This window comes from Amblyomma americanum, chromosome 4 (genome assembly GCF_052857255.1).
Source record: "Amblyomma americanum isolate KBUSLIRL-KWMA chromosome 4, ASM5285725v1, whole genome shotgun sequence".
NCBI lineage: Eukaryota > Metazoa > Arthropoda > Arachnida > Ixodida > Ixodidae > Amblyomma > Amblyomma americanum.
Window position 1 is genome coordinate 192,057,436 of NC_135500.1, and position 16,524 is coordinate 192,073,959.

A 16,524-nucleotide genomic window follows, 5' to 3' on the forward strand; every position below is an offset into this window, starting at 1 on the left:
AACACAGAAGCTGCAAAAAGTATAGGTTTCAAACCTGTGCATACATACAAAAAGTGTCGCCGAGGGCATGAAAACCACACGTGCAGAAAAGCTTATGACTGTGCATCTCGCAAAACATTCTCAAGGAGGTACGGCACAGCTTTGCGAGCAGCATTTGCACTTTGGAAAGAATGGCCAAAACACGCACCCTGCTGTTGGCCATCTCGTACATGTCTCCCTCGACCATCTTGGCATATGCGACTAGTTTGTTCATCCTCCGGTCCTGCAATGTAGCTGGCTCGGGGGTGGGAAAAATGGCTTGCACTCTGAGGGGAGAGAACAAAGGCATCGAAAACATGAGACGGAGCCCTCTCTGAACATGAGCATTGACACTAGAAAATTAGATGTCTAAATCCCACCGTTCTTTCAGTGCTTCAAGAAAGGCTTTCTGTTGCCTAATGACATACCACAACAATGCTGCCCCGTAAACTTGAATAAATACACTCAAAGAAAAATTTTTTTTAAAATGGTAGGGTTTTGAAGTAGTTAAACGAAGTAGAATGTGTGAAAGCACTCGAGGCAACATCACCTCAAAGGCAACCGCATGCGAGATCTTATCAGCCACAGCTACGCAAGGCCTCCACCACTAGCACTCTGTCAAAGGTTAAAGGTTAAGGCTTCACACATACCTCGGGTTTTTCGGCTTTGCTAGTAAGCAGTGCTTTCTCACTCAAAAAAAGAAACAATCCAAGGCATGAAAAATCCAGCCTCCGATATGTGTAAAACAACCCAACCAGCAACTTAAAACATCACCCCCCAACACTGCCACCACCTTAATACCTCTTTAATCATTAATACCTCTTTAATCATCTGCTACCCCTTATTATCCCCCAAACTTAAACCTGGATAAAACACCAAATCCAACCTGCTACAATAGCTGCATATATCGCAGACAGAGGAACTGAGCCCAGGCCTGCTCACATTTTGAGCACCAGGTGATGCCTGAGGTCCCGGGTGACTGACTGGTGCCAGTCTTTGGCGACTCCTCCCGCTGGCTGTACGAGGGACACACCACCCGGGGCACCACCCGGGGGAGCCACCTGGTTTGGGGGAACTATGGACACGGCCCCAGGGCCGCCTTGCTGCTGCTGCTGCTGCTGTTGCTGCTGTTGCTGCTGCTGCTGTTGTTGCTGCTGCTGCTGCTGAACAACCTTCATTAGCTTTGCAGCAGCCAATGCTGCTGGTGATGTGGGACCGCCAACAAATGGCGACTGGGGCCCACCTATATAACGAGAAAAAAAAAAAAAGAATGATATGAGCATGCCTTTTGATACAAAAAATCGGAACAACATTTGAGAGCCACAGACAACTTAACAAAACGACTTCCTCAAGCATGTTGCATCTAATAAACTGGCTTAGCCATCAGCCACAATGCCTGAAGGATTAATGGTGGAGATGCAAAGCAAAAACAGAGGTTTCCCAACAACAGCCAACATCCATGTCGCAACACTACCCATGTGGGATAAAGCAAGCACTTCCAACTCCCTCCCTAAAGGTAGTGGCATAGTCCCATAGTCCTGGCAGTGATGGTAGCTATGACTGCAGCTACATGAGACTTTTTACTGCAAATACCATATAAACATGTGTAACAGCCAGTTTTTTTTTTTTTCCCCAGAATCGAGGACCAATTTCCAGGGTGCGGCCCAGATACGCGATATGCGAAATTTTTTATCTATTTATTTGTCAAGTAAAAACAGCACACCAATGAGTCCTCGTGCAGTCTGCTTTCCACATGCACCAAGGCTTGTGCCTTCACATGCCGCATGTCCGTTGTCAACGCATAGCTGTTGTTCCGTTCCGCACTTTCATCACGTAGCAGAGCAGCTCTTCTTCCAGTTCGGGAAACTTGCAAGGATGGTCTCACGACAGCACACTTTTTGCAGCTTGTGTTCCTCAGTGCACTCTTTTGGTTGCTCCATCACCCAACACACTTCTCGTCCACATCGTAGTTACTGCCTGTGGCAACGCTTGCAGTGTTCGAGAGATACGATTACCGCTGACCGGGATGATACAAATTTCGGATGATACGAATTTCTAAAGTGTCTTGGACAGTCTACATTTTCACAGAATGCGTTACGATTCGGGATTATACGAACAATTTTGGAAGCCCGCCCGGATGATACGAACGCACGACCAACCACCCACGCACGCAAGCGAGCCCACGTAGAGAGGGAGAGGGTACCAGCTGCCGCCGCGGCCCTCTCTACGCCCGCCTCCCTTTCGCCGGTCTCAACGGGCGCGCACTGCAACGCGTTGCCTGTAGCAACCCGACAAGTCAAGGTGAGTCATGTGCCCGACAGGGCTACGTTACCCACTTGCTGGCAGCTCATTGGCCCATCGAAAAGTTGTCTCGCAGCTGCTGGGAGCTGGCCGAGAGGCCGCTGCCGCTGGCTGCGACCGTCCATTTCCCTCCTCCGTCGCTGACGTGTGTATTTCGCCGAGTGCAACGTGGTCTGCCCAAACATGACAAAGACGCAAGCTGCGCAAGCATTTGCTGTTGACATATCGCAGAAGCAGAAGGCTCTTTCTTTTAAGGAGAAGCTTGATATACTCAAAAAGGTCGATGAATATCCAGCGAAGCGTGTCGACTTGGCAAAGGAGTTAGGGCTGGCACCGTCGACGCTCTGAACCATTGTTGGGCAGCAAGATGTTACTTTGAAGAACACTCAGAACTTTGGTGCCAACATGAAGCAGGCGAAGACGGCGACGCATGTTAAGCTCGAAGAGGTCCTGCTGACATGGTTTCGCGAAGTCACAGAGGTCGTCGTCAATGTGAATGGCAAGGTACTGAGAGAAAAAGCTGACAACATCGCACTTTCTCTTGGAATTGAAGGTCTCCGGGCTTCTGAAGGATGGCTGCACAGATTTTAAAGAGAGGCAAGGACTTGTGTACAGAGTCGTCTCTGGTGAAGGGAAGAAAGTGGACGAGTCAGCTGTCGACGACTGGCTGAACATGCTGCCAGCTCTGATTTCGAAATACACGCCGCACGACATATTTAATGCCAACGAGGCGGGCCTCCTCTTCAATCAGCAACCGGAGAGGACTTTGCGCGTGAAAGGCCAGGCATGCCAGGCAGCCAGAAAAGCAAGGAACAAGTGACAGTGCTTTCTTGCAGTAACACTGACGGCTCGGTGAACCTGCAGCTTACAGTTATCAGCAAGTCCAAGCAGCCGAGGTGTTTCCGATCGGCAGGACGTTTGCCTGTTTTGTATAGAGGGAACCGAAATGCCTGGATGACTGCAGATTTATTTCGTGAGTTCCTCACAAACCTAGATCGTAGAATGGTATCCAAAAATTGATGGATTTTGGTTTTTGTTGACCAGTGTTCTGCCCACACAAAGCAAATGACTTTAAACAACATCACAGTCAGGTTCCTGCCAGCGAACACTACCAGCCATCTGGAGCCACTAGATACTCGAACCATTCGCAACATTAAGCATCACTTCAAAGAAATTTTAGTGAGGCGTCTTCTGGCAAAAATTGAGCGCAAAGGTGTGAATTTGCGGATAAGTCTGTTAGATGCAGTGCACTTCTTAGCCATGCCTTGGGACAATGTGACTGCAGGCACAATCTCGAATTCTTTTCGAAAATGTGGATTTCACATGGGACCTGACGCGGCTTTGACGGGAGACAATCAAGAGCCCGGTGAGGATTTCACGTTTGAAGGCTGGGACAGCCTCTCAACTCAAGCTTCGGCTCGCGACTTCTTAACCGCGGACGACGACATTGCGACATGCGGGTTAAGGAATATGGAAGAGTTAATCAATGAAGCAGACAGAGATGAACTCGAGAAGCCCCACAGCGATAGTAAAGATGCCGATGAGTCAGACCAACCGCCATCACTGGCAGAAACCTTTCACGCTCTTGATGTCCTGCGCCGCACCGTCAGTGCCGGCAACGCGAGCGACAAAACTGCTGCATGGTTTTATGCATTTCAGACGGGGCTGGTCAGCGACATCGAGGGCACGAAAGTGCAGAAGTCCATTACAGACTTTATCGGCCGGAAGTAAATAAGCATAATAACGTTTTTGTTCATTTTCGTGTTGAAGTTGGCTTGTTTTCGATCATACGGATTCAGGATGATACGAATATTTTGCGTGCTCCCGAGGAATTCATATAATCGAGATTCTACTGTATTAAGGTGTTCGCCCATCGTACTAAAATTATAACACTCGGCGGCAATTCATGAAAAACAAAAACAGCACATAAAAGCCACAAGAAGCTGGAGTTGGTGGTACTAATGCCGATATGAATAGAGGAAGTTCGTGAAGGAGGAAAAGAATTGATTATGATGATGACCCGTAGGCGACGCCTGGAAGCTCTTCTGCGTGCGCATTTCAAAGGCTATTCCATTGTGGATCGTGGAAAGGTTTGGGGTGCAGCTCATAGAAGGAAATTTTGCTTTTAAATATTCGGGAAAATAGGGTGCGGCCCATACACGAACGCGACCCTTACACGCATTTATATGGCAAGTGCTCAGTCTGCGTACCAAAGCTTGAGCTGCATATAAAGCTAGACAGAAGCATTGGATATTTACAATACGTGACCAGGAGACAAAAAATTAAAATACCTTTTTCATGAATAACACCATTTATCACAAAATTTTAATCCGTTATAAAGAGTTCAGCCTAACGATGGTCTGCTTTAGGTGTACGCTGCTTCGCAATCATAATGTCTGAGTGAGAAGGGTACCCTAAAACATTAGCAAGAGAGCACACCCCTCCTGCAAACATCCTACTTGGTACCTTCCTGGGAACTAGCCACCTAATACGGTAGAATCTCAATGATATGAATATCATGGGTTTGTGAAAAATATTCATATTATCCAAACCGAACAAAATTGATAAGCAGAAGCATGACGATGATCATGGCGTAAGCAAAGTGCAGAACATATTGTCAACACTGTCCGATGGCAAATTACTGCTGCCTGCCAGCCTACGCGCTTTGTGCCCTCCATAATATGCCGACCTGTTCACCCATGCATTTCAGTCGGACTTCGGTTTTCGAAGCAAAGCCGCAATGGACTGCTCTGCACTCCAACGGGGCCACACTATGTGGGAAAGTAAGTTAGTGCATTTGAGCCATTTTATCAGCCACACCCTTATCGTAAGTCACCAGCAAGGCGCTTTACTCTGCCCATAGGTTCCGCATTCCGTCTAAAGAAACACACGGCTTCCCCTTTACGGTGATCGTTCCCACGTGACCATACTGCACAATAAAGGCTATAGTAGCCGCTTTCTTGTCCCCAGCTACAGTATTTACACGATTGTAAGTAGAATTGAATGTAAGCCAACCCCCATATCGCGTGTCCGGAAAAAAGAAAAAAGAAAGGCATGCCCTTGGGCACATTCCAAAATGAAAATACAGTGGAACCCCGTTCATACGTTTTCACCGGACCGGGGAAAAAAAAACGTAACAGCCGGGAAAATGCAACAGTGAGGAAAGCTCCGAAAATGAATGAAAATGTGCAGTTTCAACCATAGACAATTTATTTCCACAGAGTGCGCTTAGGACTTAAATAAGTCCAGAATGGTGGCTTGCCGTTTTTGCCACAAGCCTGCTTTGCTTTCGGGCTGAAGAGCGCGGCATTCCCCTCTATCTCGGCACGCTTCGAGATGATGCTGTGAAGCGTCGAGGGTGGGAGACCAAGGTCCTTGGCAATGTCGACTCTCTTCCGCGCTGGCTGCCTGTCGACTGCATTTAATGCGTCCAGCTTTTCCTCAAGGGAAAGTGCCTTCCGCTTACGCGACACCATCTAAGCACAAGTTCGACGTTCACGAGGCTTAATGCACAATGACGATAGAAGAGTAGTCGACCCGTTCAACAACCATGCGGCGAACGTAAAAGTGAGAGCATTTTTCACGAATGGCCACCTAGTGGCGGCCTCTCGAACTGGCGTGCGGCTTCTTGCAGCCAGTTCCATAGCCAAGCCCGGCCAAGCCCGGCCAAAACTCGCCAAAAGTCAAAATGGTGGTTGCAGCGCGTTGCCTACTTCAGCCCAGGCGCGTTCGGGGTGCTAAGTTGCGACGTATCATGCGGGAACCTTTTCACAGCTACTACATAACAACGGGGTTCCTTATACATTGGATCCTATGGAAGCTATGCCGGGACCGGATGAAAACGACGTAGCAGCCGGGAAAACGCAGCAGTGAGGAACGTAACAGCGGGGTTCTACTGTATATTAGTCACTGGACTACATGTCCACACTTGCATCACTGCCCTCACAAGTGCTCCCGTCGTCATCACTACCACAGACCCACAGCATGTAATTCTAGCATTGTCATCCAGCGAAATCCCCCACTTCGGAAACAACCGCAACACACTGTCGTCCCGCGAAATCCCACACTTTGCTAACAACCGCACCTTGACATCGCGAGGAACAGCCGAAAATTTTGCCTCGCTGCAGCCACCACACTTGCATCACCCATTCTGAAACGTCGAAATTGCGGTCCAGCGTGCAGTTGCTGTTCCTCCAGCGCAAAGAATGACAACCATCTTGAATGTGGCCGTGAACAAGCGCCATACGCTTCCGGTCCCGGAGCAGGTTGACGAGTGACGAAACACTACACTTAGAACTGGTGAAACGTGAACGGCAGTCAAGTCAAATGCGTCAAACAAAGACAAAGAGAAACTATGCGTGTGCAGTGTTGGCTCTTCAATTAGCTACCGACACTCCCCACAAGCGCTGCCATTCTGAGTGGCGGTGCCGCTGCAATTAGAATGGCCCTTCCATCAATGAGCGCTGAGTGCAGAGTTAAGGGGGGACACAGCTCTTAGCGGCTGAAAATTTGTCAAAAAAAAGGATTTTTTATCTTTTCATTTCTGCGATCCTGTCGTCATTGCACAGCTATCTACGAATTTTCGGTGGAAAATACCGCCTGATTCATGCGTTATAGCATTCCAAAGACGTTAAACCGCGCATGCGGCCCTTTAAAGTGAGGTCTAATCGCACCGAACTTTGATCACCCGCAGTTGGAGAAATACACACTCCGTCGGCTTCATTTTGGTTTCATTTGAAAGGTCGCAATTCACGCTATTCCCATATTCCGGTTGGCAACCATGAGCAAGCCCTGGAAGCGGTAAACAAAGAAACAAAATCGGGCAAAACACGAGCTGCTATTGGTTTTCCAAATCACAATGGCGACTTTTGGTTGGCTGGCGGCGTGGACCGCTTGCAGCCCGGCGCCATTTTGAGTATGTCGCGCCATCCCACTGCTATGGCCAAGTGAGGTTCGTCGGCCGCTAAGTGCGAAATATTTCAATTTGCGCAAAAAAGGGAGCGAAGGATAGAGATCCGAAGCGTGCTGGGTATGCTGCAGTGTCGCATCCTGGTGTCTACAATCAGCGAGGACGCTCCGCAATGGCCCGATAACGCTGTAACCGGCGATGCTTCGCGCGACAGCGAGGAGTGATCCTGAGGAAGTGAAAGGTAGAGATCCAAAGCGTGTTGGGTACGCTGCATCATCGCATCCCTTCATCTACAATCAGCGATGAAGCGTCGAAGCTTCGCGATGGCCCGATAACGCTGTCACCGGCAGTGCTCAACGTGACGGCAAGGAGCGATCAGGGCGATTCCTGCCGCATACAGACAGCGTAACTGTGACTGTGCACATAAAGAAGCAATACCTAGGCATGGAGCCAGCAACGGCACGATAGATCGAGCTTTCTGGTAAAGCTGGTAGCGTGGCGCCAGCGGTGGTCGTGAAACGGCATCCCGCAACGTGCAGAATCGGAAACCTCGACGAAATAAACTTCCTTCAGAATGTTTTGAGGGACAAGATGAGCAAACGAGCATATATCATTTGTTAGGGGCTGACTGCGATCACAGCGCCGTTATTACAATCACGTGCAGCAACTTCGGGGAAGTCGCACTGCAAAGGCACTCGGCCCGGGTTCCAGCCTCCACCCCATGCCATCTGTTCTCCGGCAAATTTCCTTGTTGCAAGCGCAATTATGTCGACGGGAAATGGCGTTTCCACATCAGAAAACAGCCAGAACACACTTAAGTAATTTCTAGTTAGCCTTGGCAGCACAAAAATACCATATTTACTCGAATCTAGGCCGACCCCGATTCTAAGCCGACCCCCTAAAGTCCGAAGCCAACAAAAAAATATATTACCTCGAATGTAGGCCGAACAAAAAAAGCGAGGACAGCATTTATTGAATCCGAACGTGCTGAGCTCATTCAACGTCGTCGTCGTCGCTGCTAGACTCGTCGCTGTGTTCCTTGTCACTGTCACCTTCAAACAGTGCACTATCTTCGATACTGTCAAGCGCATTAGATATGTGGCACTTTTTAAAGGCGCGCACTATCAAAGTAACTGGGATGTCGTCCTACTCTGCAGCTACCCAGCCCGCCAGCCGCGATAGCGATACACGTTTGATACAGCCCGTTGCCATTAGCATGTGGTCTTCGTCAGTCAACCAGTCCATGTAATATTTCCGCAGACGATCCTTGAAAGGTTTGTTGATGCAAACATCAAGTGGCTGCAATTGGCTCGTCATGCCGCCCGGTATAACATATAACAGCAAGGTCCCTGTTCGCTTGGGCGAGCGCAGCCTTCACGTTGTCGTCAAGTGCCCACGGTAAGAATCGACGACAAGGAGCGAGTTCTTTGTCAAAAGGGTTCCTTGACGCCGTCGCCACACAATCTTGACCCACTCTTCCACCATCGCACCCGTCATCCACCCGTTTCTCATTTGCCCGCACAATGACATTTCTTGGGAAAGTTTCTCGAGCAGGCAGTGTCTTCCTTTTAAATATCATACAAGGAGGGAGTTTATGTCCATCAGCTGTGCAGCACAGCATAACAGTTGCGCGCTGCTTCTCGTAGCCCGCAGAGCGCACCTTCACCTCCATGGCACCCTTTTCATTCACGGTGTACGCCACTGGCATACCAAAATACACAGCCGTCTGGTCGGCGTTGCCGATTTGCCCAAGGTTGTAGCCTGCTGCTTCACTCTTTTGCGGCACGTAGCGCTGAAAAGCTATCAGCTTTTCTTCGAAATTGCTTGGCAGCATCTGGGTGATTGAAGTGCGACGTCGGAGGCTGAAGCCGAAGCGCTTCATGAATTTCTGAAGCCAGCCCCGGCTGGCTTTGAAATCCTTTGGCTTTTTGAGCTTTTGCTCTGTCAAGTTTGACCAGCTGTGACTTTCGTCCAAGTCGTCCTAGAATGCTCATTTATGCCTTATTGCGCTCCTTGGTGACTAAATCATTTATAAATAGAAATCTTCTCCACAAGGTCTTATGTTTATTAACCAAGCTTGCTCCAAACAAAAGACATACTTTCCATGATAAATCTAAAAATTTCTGCGGCAGGAGAAAACTGCAGTTTAGGAATCAGCACATGGAAATGTACAATCAGTGAAAATTTGGTCCATAAATAAAGAAAATAGCTCTAAGAGGGGTGTCCCCTCTTAAAAGCAAGGCAAAAAAAAGAAAAATCCTTTCGAACAAGCGCGCAGAATACCCAAATGCCACTGGGTAGAGCCAAAGAGCAAACATAAAATTGCAACCGTGAGGCGGCATCCCCGATATCTCATTTGTCTCGCCTGTATTTATGGTGCCATGCTTTTGTTTCAATTGTAAGTCGACCCCCACTTCGCATTTTCAACTTAAAATCGCATAAATACGATATGTCCCCTACAAAAGTTCTGCCACCTGTGGCGGTCAACAGAAGACGACGAACTGTTGAGTTCAGCTAGCAAGATGATACACAGCACGAAATTTGTCGCCACATTGGCGGGCCACAAAATGCGGTGAGCCGGTTTAATCGCACAGAACCAGACCCTACGCACTAAGTTGTGCCACGATAGAGATTGACCAATAAAATGGTTCGCACATGCTAACTCGCACGCCCAGACAGTGAAGAGGGGTGAGTGCTTTGCGGCTTTTCTTTCAAAACAGCAGTTTCCGACTGAAATGCATGCGTGAACAGGCATTGCACATTAGTATTATCCATAGAGGCGCGGGAGTGTGTTTGGAACATCCAAAATTCTGCACACTGTACTCAATGCACGCCAGCCTGGATATTTTACAAACTTGTATCATTCACAAATTCATATCAACCGTTATCATCCCAGATTCTATTGATTGCCACAAGAAAGTGCAGCAGCTGTTTCAAATACGGACAGCACCGTTTTCAATCCGCCTTTTTCACACAGCCCCCATGCGCATGTGTGCCTCTCCATCACCAGCTCCACTGGTTGAAAAAAGCCACCAGCTCCTGTTGCGCGTGCGCAGTTCAGGTTAGCAACAGGCGCATGCAACAGATGGTGGGAGCTGTCGAGCATACTTTCCACTTCACAGGCACATTTGGCTCCGCCACTCCCTAGAGGGCGCCACATCTTGTTAAAAAGGTGGATTGGCACTTCTGGAGCTCAGAGATGCCCAAAGCAGAGCCTGTATACTACCAAAGGTGCGATTCCAAAATAAATGTGGCTACAGAGCAACACCATATGGACGAGCACTAAGCGCTCGGGATAGAAGCCCCACTTCTGATGACCCCACCTTGAGTGGCAGGTCCCAGGGGAGGCCTCTGTGGTGCCTGAGCTGTCATGGAGGAGACTGCAGCTGGCGAAGCACCTTGGGGTGGGGCCACAGAGTTGGGACTGGGCCCAGAGAGCAGATCCTGCGGGGCACAGTGGCTGGGCCCAGGAGGCACCTGCAAGTCGTTCACTGCACAGGGAAGAGAGACAGGCCAACAATGAGTTCTCCACTTTTCCTGAGCAACATTCTCAGTAAGAAATTGGCCCCATAAAATCACTGGCCATTTTAATTTCCCATCAGTCACACCTGCGAGAACATCAGAAATGGCGATAAATTAAAAAAAAAGCATGACTTTTGTTTTCTCTAGCTTCCACAAATCTCAAGTAAAATTTTCCATATTAGATACTAGACTTCCATTGCAGCTAGTGCCATTATCCAATCTATACTTGGCTCAAACTTGGATTTCACTATTCACACACCATTCTTGAATGCATCTCACTCAGTATGCTGCCCACAACTTTGTCTGCAACAAGGATGCTCTTGCGAATGATGCTATTAAATTAGCGAAGGCTGTGCACGTCACAACCCTCAAGGCGCTCGTATCTGCATGGCCCTGTCGCTTAGTCAGGCTTCCGGTCCACAACAGGATTCCACGAGAATGCACAAGAGCCCTTTGGCGGTTTTACACATTTTAATGGCCGTATTTTAAATAAACAAAAGCACCTTCTGGACGGCACAAATATAATTATGTGCGAATAGTGAAACCTATGTAGAACCAAATGCAAGTTCAGCAGCACCAAACAATATAACAAGTCAAATGTTGAATACTGACCAAGAATTGCCCATAAAAAAGACAAAAAGAAGACTATGCTCGAAAAGATGCCCACCCGCTACCCTTCTTTTGGAATCCAAGTGGTCTGCATTAACAGCACAGGGTGGCTTCATAGCAAGATAAAAGGCAACACAAGACGTCATAATTTACAGCAGGATTCATGCAAAGTGGACTATTAGACGTGCATAGGAAATAGAGGCACTATAAAACTAAACAGACTACCAGACATCACAGAAGCATATCTTGAGAATTTCAGCAGAATGAATTGATGGTATATTGCCGGACTTGCTCAGGTACTAAATTCATGCATGTTATGGAAAGCAGCAGGAGGACACCACTCACTCTGGGCAACCGGCTGACCTCGGTTGACCAGCTGGCCAACAGAAGCCCCGCCAGATGCATTGTAGGGAAGCCCCAGAGCTGCGTACGCCCGCTGCATGTCAGCCGGTGCAGGGCCCTGACTGGGCTGGCTGGGCTGCACTGTCGCCCCTGCCTGTTGCTGCCTCCGGTCCGACGCTTGCTTGAGGGGCAGGCAGACAGGGCAGTCATTGCGTGTGCAGTTCTTCCAATGAGAGATGATCTGCCGTGATGATGCACAGTGGGGCACGGGGCAAGCCTTGCCCGCCTGGCAGTTGGTCATGTGGTTTAGCACGTTCTTCATGGTCCGGCAGTGAGGTAACGAGCATTGGCGGACCTGCGCACATTGAGAACCATGTTCCATGTCATAAATCAGGTTATAGATGAACCTCTCATCTATTGGGAGGCCGATATACAGCAGTTGGTCCTAAACAGCATGCTCACAAATCATTTGGAGGTTGCTATGATAAAAAATTCAGATTTACCACACTAAAGATTATACGGCACACAAGCTATCTCGAGCCGAGGTGGATCGCAGTAAAAGGAAACTAGCTAAGTGGCATCTAAAGGTCAGGCAAGAAACCAGGCAGTTCTACTGCATCATTCTTAACTACAATCACCATCCAAAGGCAGTGTACACACCTCTCCGTTGGCTGCTTGAGACTCCCGACGCTGGCACTTGTGTGCGTGGAGCAGGAGAACAAGCTGCTGCTGGATGAGCTTCCGCTTCTCAGGGTCGGCCGTCGAAGGGGCTGCGGCAGCAGGAGGAGCGCCGAGAGGGCCTCCTCCACCTGGGTGCGGGGGTGGCTGCTGCGGGGGTGCCACTCCCGGGGGAGCCGCCTGCCCCATTGGAGGGCCCGTCAGCTGCTGTGCCTGTTGGGGAGGCGGCTGCCCGTGTTGCTGCACCCATATAAGCGTACTCGTTGGAGAAAGAGCCAACTACGGCCTTATCAACACTCACGCACCGAAGCAGCAACTAAGGAATTTGTTTGAAGTGGTCCACAAGACTCCACTGCACTACCACTGCCTTTCGTGCTAACTAGCCCTTTCCAAACAACTCTGATAAACGCTTAAATTAACATGCTACGCAAGTTAAGACAACTTTGCTCCACCAACAACAAGCTGTTAAAGAGACCGGCACGCACTGCATTTGTGCCAATGCTCATTTTTCAGACAAGGCAGTGCTGTCAGTGAATAAGTGCTTTCCTTGGGTGGAACATATGAGAAAACGAGCAAGCAGCAGCTCACATTTTGCAGTTGCGATGAGTCCACGCTGGAGTAGCGAGGGGGCATGCCCAAAGCGGCACCAAGGTTGGCTCCCATAGGCCTCTGCTGGGGCTGACCTAACTGGCCCATTGACATCACCTGGCTGTAGCCGCCATGGAATGACGCCTGGCCCATGGCTCCACCAGGTCCCTGCAACACACACGCATGGCCCGTGCACTCTTGTAAATAGAGAGTGGATGTGTCATATCTTATTTTGTGGAAAATTTGCCAGGCTTTAGTCGATGCATATTTCAATTGCAATTTGAATATTATTTCCAATGAAAGAATGACATTTTTTTCATTGATATATGTTACGCCACAGTTCGCCCAAAAGGTCACCTATGCAGTAGACTCGCAATAATTCAAACTCTGATAATTCATACTTTTAGTTAATTCAAACAAAATTCAAAATTTTGATTGGCTGGCTATATGTTCAATGCATTTTAAAGCCGCTTAATTCGTACCGTGACTTCTCTAAAATTCGGCCAATTCAAACTTTTTTTCTTGCTCCAGTGCTCCCAGTGCACGAAAGAGCAGCAATTGAGGTCAGATGCATTAGGTCTACAGCGCAGCGTGAGCTGAAAATGGGGACCCTCCAACCAAATAAGTCAGACACAGACCGAAGGGTGGCCATGTTGACAGTACAAGACAAAGACTGGAGACACTTTTTGTTCAATAATGAAGGCATTATGTGAGCACTCAACAGTGAAACTCCATTAGAAGTTATCGCCAAGTGCGTCATTGCTTCACAACAAAGCACAAACACACTTTTGCAATCACAAATCACAAGCTTCTACTTGGGAATGCAGCTTCATAGAGCTAAACCATTGAAACCCACAGTTCACAGGACCCAGGGATTACTTTCTATTTTGTAACCTGAAGAATTTTCTGCATGGGCACCGATTTCCTGATAATGCAGACAGGTTTCCTGCTGTAGCAAGTCTCATTCTGTTGCAGGGGCAACCATATGAGACATGTTAGTAGTATTTTTATGTCAAGGGGGATTGCATTGATTTGTAATACGCTCAATTTTCTCCCAGTGTTTTGATTCATACTGAGGTAGACAACTTATAGAACACCCCTTGCATAACCTGGTCAATATGAACCAATGTACAAAGTATGGAGGCACTTGGTGAATGCATTCACTCAATCGGTGTGTGTACGCATCAAGAAAAACAGGAAATCAAAATTTCTTTTGCTAACAAAGCTGCTGGTCGCTCCAACACTGATGCTTTTTGCCAGTTTGCTATCAACCCATAATATCTGCAAGGCCTGAGAACCTAGTAGACATTCCCACTCTCGTTGTCAAGCAGTTTTTGAAAGGTGTCAATAGAGAACCCCTTGGCCACATCTAAGACGTACAACTACTCTGGCTCTTGCAGCTGTCAATTTTGATATACGTTGCTTAAATTTCGTCTGCAACTTGTTTAGTTTAGTTTATTCGCTAAATGAGAGCCCAAGAAAAATACGCCAGGACTCAGTATTTACCAGGTGAGCGTGAAATTCACCCTGAAATGCACCAATGAGAACAGGTGCGTCTCAATGTTGTTCACTTAGCTAAGAACAAGGAGCTGCTGCTAGTTTGACCAGCACGAACTCCAAGGCACACTCAACTTTTGTCGACAAATGTCTTTTCTTTTGCATCAGCCGCAGAGTCACTCATCTATGCAGTACAAAAACACTGCATGAGGCCGCAATTAGTGCAATCAACCACAGGGGAAATTTTTGACAACCTGGTTGCTGAGAGCGCTCAAGACCGCTACTTCTGGCTCATTGTATCGGCTTCCTCAGATGCAACCAATGGTTGATTTAAGGTATGACACCACTCTTGAAGTAAGAATGTTTATTTGATAAAAATAAAATTTTTTGCACTGTTTTGAATTGTTGGGCATACCATTGTAATATCAGTGGGTATAAAGCTCCGAAACAATAATTTGCAATTTTTTAATCATAAGGCCTTCCCCTGAAAAGTGCTAAATTTGCCTCTCCCGCCAACAGTGATAACTCGCTAACAATCTAATGCACACCATCATGCTTTGGAGTTTATGCTGCGCACTGAACTAGACCAAATCTGCGATGAGTACGAACAAAATTAAAAAAAATAAAACTGAAGACGCACTAAAATTGCCTTTCGATAGCACGAACATTCAGATAACAGGCCATAACATAAAAATAGTGAACTTCAATAATTCTAGTTCACTGCATGCCTTGATATTGTTACGAGCCAGGTAGCAGCATCCCACCACTGCCACCAGTTGTTAGAAGCCTAGTAGCATGGCCAGATGTTTTGATGCAGGGTAGCACTGTTAGGCAGGAGCAGGGTGAGGAAGGATGGAAGCTTGACTGTTTGCTCTTTCTAAATCAATCATATAATTAAGTTTCTCTCAGGTGCCAGTAAAAACCTGCTTGTTTTTCGCTTTCACAACCTTCAAGTTCCATCTTTACTCAGCCCGAAGGCTCGGACACGCTACGCGAAGGAGCCCAGGTACGAGTGTACCCCTGCGCTATAACAACTGGTGATCAGCAGTGGGATCCGAAGCCTGGGCGCCCTAACAATATGTAATAAATGAGCGTGCCAAGTTTCAAGTGAAAATTTTCACTGAATGTAATGTCATCCATGTTGGCAAAACACATAAAAGAAAAATTTGCATTCTAAGAAAAATAATTATGAAAATTGCTTGTTCCATATACACAAGTTTCTGCATACAGAAAAGTCCTAGAGCGCTAAAATGCTCCATACCTATAGGGCGGGTCTCCTTGAGTGTTTCCCTAGTCTTTTTGCATGTGTAGCAGCTCACCTTTTTTCTTTGCTTTATATACAGTAGCCAACGGGTAATTCGGACTTGTAGGATATTTCGGACATCGATGAGGCACCGTCAGTCATCCCATTGAAGCACATACATAATCGAGACGGATATTTCGGACTTCAAAAGTCAGAAAGTTCGATTTTTTAGACTAATTTCAGTCGCCTGCGGGCCAAAATCGGCCATCTTATCGGCTTTTCGCCGGCGCAAAAGGTGCCATCTTGGATTGAGGTGGATTTACACTGCAGTTGGATTGGCTTGACATATTTTCCGTACCTCATTGTTGCCAATAGAGGTCCCTGCGATCTCCGACACTTCGAGGTGGCAGCCGGATTGTCATCGCCGTCAACTTGCTTTTGTCGCGGACGTTGTCGCGGGCAGTTATCGCTTGTCGCATACGTTGAAAATTGGTTGTTGGGGGAAGGAAATTGTGCAGGAGCAATCTCACATCTCGGCAGGAAGGGATAAAGGAGGGACTGAGAGAAGAAAGAAAGAAAGAGGTGCCGTAATGGAGGGCTCTGGAATAATTTCAACCACCTGGGGATCTTTAACGTGCACTGACATCGCGCAGCACACGGGCACCTTTGCGTTTCACCGCCATCGAAACGCGGCCACCGTGGTCGGGTTCCAACCCGGGTACTCCGGATCAGTAGCCGAGCGCCCTAACCACTGAGCCACCGCGGCGAGTCTCATATGTTCGCCATTCGCCGTTTCGTCACTTGGGTTTCTCTGACC

The 16,524-nt window shown here is 47.9% G+C and overlaps 1 protein-coding gene across 1 annotated transcript in view; it reads right to left on the minus strand.

The window, feature by feature from the left end:
• LOC144128902 (histone lysine acetyltransferase CREBBP-like) overlaps positions 1 to 16,524 on the minus strand; it is a 66,251-nt gene that overhangs the window by 40,658 nt on the left and 9,069 nt on the right. The window contains 6 exon segments of the mRNA XM_077662690.1: positions 188 to 305; positions 961 to 1,261; positions 10,552 to 10,719; positions 11,705 to 12,056; positions 12,362 to 12,619; positions 12,968 to 13,135. Coding sequence (XP_077518816.1) covers positions 188 to 305; positions 961 to 1,261; positions 10,552 to 10,719; positions 11,705 to 12,056; positions 12,362 to 12,619; positions 12,968 to 13,135 — 1,365 coding nt within the window.